This window comes from Haliotis cracherodii, unplaced genomic scaffold (assembly GCF_022045235.1).
Source record: "Haliotis cracherodii isolate W230 unplaced genomic scaffold, xgHalCrac1.p SCAF_4, whole genome shotgun sequence".
NCBI classification, from domain to species: Eukaryota; Metazoa; Mollusca; class Gastropoda; order Lepetellida; family Haliotidae; genus Haliotis; species Haliotis cracherodii.
Window position 1 is genome coordinate 72972933 of NW_027266297.1, and position 8848 is coordinate 72981780.

Sequence of the window (8848 nt, forward strand, 5' to 3'; positions counted from 1 at the left end):
CAACAAACGAATCTCGCGAGAAGTTAAGCGTCCTTGACCTATATGAATACAACCTTTGACCCAGAAACACATGCTGCCTGCTAAGATTACGTTTGGCTTTGCCGTGGCTGCAGTAAGAACATTGCACCGTACGACAAGCAGTATGCCGCTGAAAATCGCAGCCAATGTTTCCCTCATGTTTAAGGAAACGCCAAATTTAGCTGACAGGTATCAGGTTGCAAAAGATGCAGGTTTCAAGTTCGTGGAGTGCACGTTCCCGTATGACGTCCCAGCAGATCAGATGGCGGCTGCTAGAAAAGGGGCGGGGCTAGAGCAAGTGCTTATCAATGCCTACCCAGGTAGATCCATTTGTGACAATTAATATGTCAACATTCTCAATCTGAATTTGGAACAGATTTGTCTTTCAAATTTATGAAGGGCAAACAAAAAGTTTCATATTCTTATTGAAACTAAGGTAAATGGAAGATTTTGAGAATAATGAACAGTTGAGATGGTTTTTAAAAGAGAGTATTTAAGACAAGTTCAAATATACAACTAATGAGCTTAATTCTCACAGCCATTGGCAAAACTCTAAACGAACTGCCAGTGACTTTTACAATGACTTGACATTTATTCTGTATGTGAATGTTTTCTCCTGCAGGTGACTTAGCAAAGGGTGACCTTGGAATAGCTGCACTTCCAAGCAGAAAAGAAGAATTCAGAGAGAAACTGGAATTATCAATACAATATGCAAATGCTTTGGAGTGTAAAAGGCATATATATATATATATATATAGTTGACTTTTCAGTACTGTACATACAAGAAGACTTTATGGACGTTCTCATACTAGATTTAAGTTGCTCCAGTGAAGTTATTGTAGAGCCTCATCACACTTTCCTCTGTTGAAATATTGGATGGTGATCTTCAATTAGTTAACTACCAGTTTTTACTGGAAAAGGGTTTGAGTATGGAGGGATTCAAGAGGGTTGTGAAGATTCGATATGACGGTTAACAGTTAGTGTATAGTTATTTATGATTAACATTGGAGCAGGGCTGGGGCTGGGGCTGGGGCTGGGGCTGGTAACTTGGGTACACAGGTTGGGTGGGTACTGAGGACTCGGGTACCCACAGGAGTACCCAGACTCGTGGTTAGTCACATAATATATTGTTTAATGACAATAACAATAAAATTCCATGGTTACACTACAAGTCGATAATGTTTGCATTTCTTCCATACTATGCGCACATTCCTTCTGACTTTTATATGTTCGAATAAAGATAAAGCTTCAGTCATCTTCAGTGTATGCATGATCAGATCACTTTATACATGAATCTAAATAAATTTTTCCAGGGCTCCGGTAAAGCCTTCCCAGTCTGACATTTTGTACATGTCGGGTTCTCGAATAAAGACATCAGTCTTCTTAGGCTTCATGATACTTTAATGTTGACAAGCGTCGGCATTGCATGTACAGATTTCTACACACAAATTGAGACCTACAAGGGGTACTCAGGTAGGGTAGGGAAATAGGGGGTCGGTAGTAAATTTAGACTCACACCAGCCCTACAGTGATATTATTTTCAGTATAAAGAACGTTGGCAGTATTGTATGCACGAGGGCCATGAAAGAAGATGCACTCGGGGAGTGCCATCTTGAATTTAAATGTTTTGTTGATTTCATGGCATTTCTATTGGAAATATGAATGTTACAAAATCTGTCTGAGATATTTGAACATTAAGAATAATAATTTGAGATAACAAGATGGCATGGTTTGTGTGATTTCACAGAATGCACTTGATGGCTGGCAAGAGAGGTCAAGTTGATGATAAGGTCATGGAGGAGACATTCCTAGACAATCTCCAATATGCAGCGGACAGGTTACAGAAGGTAGGTATCGTAGTCAGCACTAAGCCGTAAAGCTGAACACCCATAGGCGATACGAGATGCTACATGTGTCACTGTATGTGCTGCTTGTTTACAGTGTATGTTGTTGAATGTACAACCAGATGAAGACAGTGCACTATTCGTATCATCACCTCATCGTACGCCAAAGTCTAGCCACTCAACTAGTCTATGCTCAGTTGTCTTGTGTTTACAGGAAGGAATCCTGGGTGTGATAGAGCCGGTCAACAACAGAATCTCGGTCCCAGACTACTTCCTGTACGACCCTCACAAAGGTGTGTTGACACAACTCTCTTGTTGACACAACTCTCTTGTTGACACCAGGACATATCTGCAACATCAGCTGCAAAAGTAGTGGGATATTTTGGCAGTTTGGTTTAGAAGTCAGTGGTAAAAAACAGTTGCTGAATAATCATAACAACAACAATAATAAAAGTAATAGTGATGATGATGATGATAAAAAATAATAATAATTTGAATAGAGTTTACAAGTTGCACATTATACAGTTTGGTGTCAATATTGTTAGACTGCATGATATGTGGAGAACCTGAGTGAAATGCTGTAAACCTGATCTTCGTTCCCTAGGGCTGGAATACGTGAAGCGACTAAACCACCCCAACTTAAAACTTCAGTTTGTAAGTATCTAAGTGCGTCCTGGAACATCTTCCCGAGGCAAGATAGTTAACTGACTATAAAAGTCCAGTTTCCACCCTTGCTGAACTAGGCTGTATTGTGGAGTTACTGACGAGTCTGTGCACAGTCCCATCAAAATCGTGCAACGAAATCGAAATCCGGTTCATAAACTGTCATGTAGCGTTCGACTGATTGCAGGATTTGCAAAGCATGTGTACCACCAACTCGTTTTAACAGATATTTTCCAAATCTTTTCATGTTTTTAATCAAGGTACTCACATGATTTGATGCACTTCGCGATGTAATACTCGTTTTATCACAATATAGATCTTGAGTATCGATCAGATCATCTTGACTGGACGCAGCCATTTAGTTTGAAGCAAATGCAAGTGATACGAGAGGTGGAATCTGATTGGTCCATTGGAGAGGCATAGAAGGGACATAACTCGTAATAGCCACTGGTGGCGCTATGATCAACCCAGGAATTCCAGCCTTGTTCTGCAAGGGTGGAAACTGGACTTTTAAAGTTAGTTAACTCCCTTGCCTCGGGAAGATGGTCCTGGGAGTACTACTTTAAAGTCATGTGGCCACCATAGTACAACTCATAGTATGGATAACTCAATATATATACAACTCAAAACAAGTTAAGGAACAACCGTCTCTTTCACATAACTAAAATAATAGAAAAGAGTCGGGTGTTCTTAACTTCTTTTGAATTGTATGTTTTCAATGGTGGTCAGGAATTAACTTCTCCTTATGTTTCAATGCTTTCATGCTGCAGTAATGGATTGAGTATGGTTTTACGCCGGTTTTAGCGATATTCCAGCAATATCACGGTGGGGGACACCAGAAATGGGCTTCACACATTGTACCCATGTGGGGAGTCAAACCTGGGTTTTGGCGAGATGAGTGAACGCTTTAACCACTAGGCTACCCCACTTTCACTCTACACCAGTGTACACGCATAACAAGTCTGAACAAAAAGTAATTTGGCACAGAGTAACAAGCAGGTAGCATGTTCAAACAGGTGTTAATTGTGTCATTTGTTCAGCAATCAGTATTACAAGGTCTGTTCCCAATTCTTGATCACATATTGTCCTGTCTTCTGTCTTGCATGGCATTTAGTTGTTTGGGAAAAGCAGGATCGTTATGTTTTTTCACTTTCTGTCCAGGACGTGTTTCATGTACAGATCATGGAAGGAAACCTGACGAAGAACCTGCAGGAAATGTTCCCATACATCGGTAAGTGGGTCTACCCATGAGGGAACTGGTGATCTGTGTAGGGATCAACTAGCTGAACTTAAATGTGAATGTTGTTTAAAAGGGATGGAAATGAGCCCGGACCAGTTCTGTTCATGTTAGAGGTATCTTAAAGGCTAGTATAATTTCAAACATTTTCAGCTAAATGTTATCACTCTTCGCGCTAGTCGATGTTCTTTTGTTAGTTTCCATCCCACAATATTCCAGCTCCATCACAGTAACTGAGCCTGAGTGAGTCAGTCATCTTGTTTACCTGTAGCATCTGTACATGGAGTTATATTTTGGCTAGACTATCGAGTCTGTGCATTGTCCAATCAAATTCGCGTAACAAAATCGACATCTGCTTTGTAAACTGCAATCAACAGATATTGTCCCAATCTTTTCATGTTTTTAATCACGGTGCTCATGATTTGATGCACGACATGAAGTAAGACTGTTTTATTACAAAATAGATCTTGATTATCGATCAGATTGTCTTCACTCAGTGCCGCCATTTTGTTTGAAGCAAGTGCAAGGGATATGACAGGTGGAATCTGATTGGTCAATAGGAGGGACAAAGAAGGGTCATAACTCGTTTAAGCCACTAAGATCGAGCCCAGAAATTCCAGCCTCGTTTGGCAAGGGTGGAAACTGGACTTTTACAGCCAGTTAAGTCTCTTGACTGGGAAGATTGTATGTGCATGTCATGGGTTTGACTCCCTGATTCTGTTGGCACCATACCTGTGCTCATCAGTTTCAGCAGTGAGTTCAACATTCAAGGCCATCTCTTTGGCCTCCTCCCACATTAAACTGACACGTCAATATATGAAATACTGTTGAAAGCGGCATCAAACACAACTTTGATCAATCCATGTTACCATGACAACTGACATGGTTTCCAGGTCACATACAGATCTCCCAGGTGCCGGACCGCCATGAGCCAGACAGTCCAGGCGAGATCAACTACCCATATGTGTTCCAAGTCCTGGAGAATCTCGGATACCAGGGCTACATCGGCTTAGAGTACAATCCTAAAGGTAGATTCTGTAAACTGTGAGATGTATACCATTGATTAGCTTGTGTCAGCAGCAGCTTTTAAGTTGATCCGTCACTGTTTTTCTATGTCCAAATCATTACATTGCTGGGAACAGTGAGATCGGTCTTCAGGTGTCTGTAGACCTCATCTGTGGGTACCCTGGGCAGTTAAGATTTGTTTGTTTGTTTGTTGTTTAATAACGCACTTAGCAATATTCCATCTAAATGACGCAGTCTGTAAATAAATAATCAAGTCTGGACCATGTGGACATATGGTCATATATATAATCATGTCTGGACCAGACAATCCAGTGATTGACATCATGAGCATCGACCCACACAATTGGGATACAATGACATGCATCAAGCAAGTCAGCGAACCTGACCACCCGATTCCGTTAATCACCCCTTCTGGCAGCGCTTGTTGATGATGTGATGAAGGTAGTGCAGACCAAAGACGTATTTAGATAGGATGGGAACCCTGCAGCGATAGCCTTTGGTGATGTGGGCTGCACAAGCAGGCCAAGTCAATCAACAACACATGTGAAAGACGCCCTGCCTTGAGGAGAGAGTGGTCGATGTTTGGCCATCTGGCGCTTGCGCAATGCCTAGTTTATCAACTTCCTTAGTTACTCCACGAGAACGGCATGTGCATTTCATGTTCCGCAGATGTATTGCCGATTTTATCATGTATGTAATAAAAACACGACCGTTCTAATTGTCTACTATGTGTATATACATACGTCTTTGCATTGACAGAACTCCATAATATGCACTTGGAGCACAAGATGTTTGTAGTTGTGTTTATTGTTTTCATGTTTGATGAGTTACTGGGTTGGAATTGAATAATATGTTTATCTGTAATATTTCCTCGTTAGTTTCGTAATGATTTCTGTTAACATCATTAAGTTTCACTTTGTCTTTGACAGACTGTATTGTGGCCAAGGTGGTCTTGGGAAGTGAAAGAAAAGGTCTGATTGTCTCTATTAGTGGATTGTTAGTCCTTATGTGATTGTCACTTGTTTTACAACTCGGGGGATGGGTTCAGGTTGGTGTACATCTGTAACTGTATACTGCACTTACCTTACTTCCGGTGTTGACAGGAGACACACTGGCTGGACTCGAGGGCCTGCGGAACCTTGGCCTCCTGTAACACCTCCAGTCTTTGTGAAGATGTTCACCAAACACAGGAAGTGGGCTCTGGGATGTTATTCTGGTTGTCATAGAAACCTGGAAATATTGTGTTCTGCTATATGGAAGAGGCAGATGTGTCCTGTGTTAAATCGATCGGATAAAACACAGGGAAAATGTAGGTGTTATAAAGATTTTCTGTGACCTTACCATAAAGGTCGGCCAATCAAATGCTGGAAAATATTTCAAGAGGCTTTCATTTCTTGGATTAGCTTGCTTGGGGTTTGGAATAAACCAGACTGAGGTCCCTGGTCATGTCCGGGCTTCACTGTAGTTGTCAACATAGATACCCTACATCACTTTCGGCTTTCTCCATTGAACTGTTGCGAAATAAACTCAACCAGTTTACTCCTTTTGGTCATAGAAATTAGCAAGAGATCCATGCATTAAAACTTAATGAATATTGTTGAAACTGATTGATGGAAGTAAGAGGACTTCGAATCTGGCCTGGAAGGTTTTGATCACCCTTTGACCTCCACTGAGAGATTCACACCAGGAACAAGCTGGGGAAGGAAGATGGGTCAGGGGACTTCTGTGAGCAATTCAAATAAAGTGACCTTGACATTCAGTCAGCCAATCATAGGCCAGTATATTTCCCTAGAGTGATTCGATGCATCAACTGGTGTAGTATTGAATCTGGTGTATGTTAAGCAGAAACAGTTATATATAGTTTGATTCACCATGACCATGTGCAATCAATACAGAATGAAATCCTTGCGTTTTGCGCTTGTATAATGTATGTACAACCAAATACAAATATTTTGTTAACTGTTGTTCCTTCCTCTATCAGTAGTCCGTCCGTAGACAGTGTGCGACTCATTCTACTTAAGACTCAAGTCTACTACTCTCAAATTGAACTGTGAAGATCCGGGGTAGGTTTGCAGCAACCTATGTTTGCCGTAAAAGCGACTATAGTTGTCGTAAGAGGCGACTAATGGGATCGGGTGGTCAGACTTTGTTGATGCATGTCATCGTATCCCAATTGTGTAGATCGATGCTCATGATGTTAATCACTGGATTGTCTGGTCCAGACTTGATTATAGACCGCCGTCATATAGCTTGAATATTGCTGAGTGCGGCGTTTAACAACAAACAGAATTCTCAGATATATTCCTGGATTGGCAGCACAACACCCCATTGTTGGTCTCACCCAGTAATTTGTGCTGTGCCCTGCACCTGAGGCATCCTGAATACCTGAACAGTAATGAGTGAGAGTGTTTGTTCTTTAATGCAGTGCTCCGCAATATTCCATCTTTACGATGGCAGCCTGCAAATAATCTAGACCGGACCAAGCCTGACCACCACCCGATCCATTAAGTCACCAAGCCTGACCACCCGATCCATTAAGTCACCAAGCCTGACCACCCGATCCATTAAGTCACCAAGTCTGACCACCCGATCCATTAAGTCACCTAGCCTGACCACCACCCGATCCATTAAGTCACCAAGCCTGACCACCCGATCCATTAAGTCACCAAGCCTGACCACCCGATCCATTAAGTCACCAAGACTGACCACCCGATCCATTAAGTCACCAAGCCTGACCACCCGATCCATTAAGTCACCAAGCCTGACCACCCGATCCATTAAGTCACCAAGCCTGACCACCCGATCCATTAAGTCACCAAGCCTGACCACCCGATCCATTAAGTCACCAAGTCTGACCATCCGATCCATTAAGTCACCAAGTCTGACCACCTGATCCATTAAGTCACCAAGCCTGACCACCCGATCCATTAAGTCACCAAGCCTGACCACCCGATCCATTAAGTCACCAAGCCTGACCACCCGATCCATTAAGTCACCAAGCCTGACCACCCGATCCATTAAGTCACCAAGTCTGACCATCCGATCCATTAAGTCACCAAGTCTGACCACCTGATCCATTAAGTCACCAAGCCTGACCACCCGATCCATTAAGTCCCTGGCGACCAGCATAGATTGCTGTGCATCAATTCAAAGGCCACACTTTTTCTTAAACTTGCTCTAAGGATATTTACTGGACAATACCCGTTGTAGGTTTGAAAAAAATCATTAAATTTTTATTTTAGTTTTCTCCTCCACTTCAGGTCAGGTGGTAAAGGAAATGGTTTACTGTGGGAGGAGAGCCTGCAGCACGGCTGTATCTTTATCAAGTGTAAATACTGTTGTGATCTATACATACTATCAGTTCCCCAACAAAATGACTTGACTTCCATGCTTAATTTGGGGGCACAGGTGGCCCGGTTCTCTTAGGTGTAGCGATTCCCTGTGCAGAGTTGCGTCCAGAAACCTATGATTGTGGGCTCGAACCCTGATTCACCCCGATTATGTTTCTGGCTTTGTCTGCACCCTACACTTGCTCGTGGGTTTCACCAAAGTGGAAAACGTCCAAGACGTGCATCACTTCGGGCTTTCCTCCCACATTAAGCTGACATGCCACAATATAACTGGAATGTTAAAATTGGCATTAAACCCAACTCACTCACTCACCCTATGCTTAATATGTCAACTTATGTGGGTCCTTGCTTAGAAAATATTTATTTGTGCAATATGCTATCAGTGGAATAAACTAGACAGCAAATTAAGAAGAAAAATAAATAAATCCCATTTCAAAAAAATTTACAGTTGGTGGATCTTTTAAGAAAGTTAAAAAAGAAGAGTGTGGCCTCATTTAACAGCAACACTTCCTCTTGGAGATAATGGGATGCAATGGTGGACGAGATTGTGCTGGAAATGCTATTTATACATAGTAACAGACTTCAAGTTCACAGTGAAAAGTACTTATTCAGCAATAGTGAGGTCACAATCTGGTGCGCACAGAGTACTCCCTAAACATGCCACAAGTATGGAAAATTCAACAGCAAACCTGATGAAAACAGAGATGTGA

General features: G+C 42.0%; 1 protein-coding gene across 1 annotated transcript; it reads left to right on the forward strand.

Moving 5' to 3' along the window:
• Positions 1-69: 69 nt before the first annotated feature.
• On the forward strand, positions 70-8520 carry LOC139478593 (putative hydroxypyruvate isomerase). The gene is made up of 8 exons (XM_071261139.1): positions 70-338; positions 641-752; positions 1766-1865; positions 2077-2155; positions 2467-2516; positions 3687-3756; positions 4656-4790; positions 5892-8520. Exons 1-8 carry the CDS (start codon positions 71-73, stop codon positions 5939-5941), a joined length of 864 nt encoding a protein of 287 aa, XP_071117240.1. The 5' UTR covers position 70; the 3' UTR covers positions 5942-8520.
• Positions 8521-8848: the final 328 nt, after the last annotated feature.

What these genes read in the sequence shown, in the direction of transcription:
- LOC139478593 (XM_071261139.1), top strand. Translation starts at nt 71, where the DNA reads ATGCTGCCTGCTAAGATTACGTTTGGCTTTGCCGTGGCTGCAGTAAGA. An exon ending in GGAAATGTTCCCATACATCG is followed by an intron (nt 3,757 to 4,655) that starts GTAAGTGGGTCT and finishes CATGGTTTCCAG; the next exon opens with GTCACATACAGATCTCCCAG. An exon ending in CTTAGAGTACAATCCTAAAG is followed by an intron (nt 4,791 to 5,891) that starts GTAGATTCTGTA and finishes CGGTGTTGACAG; the next exon opens with GAGACACACTGGCTGGACTC.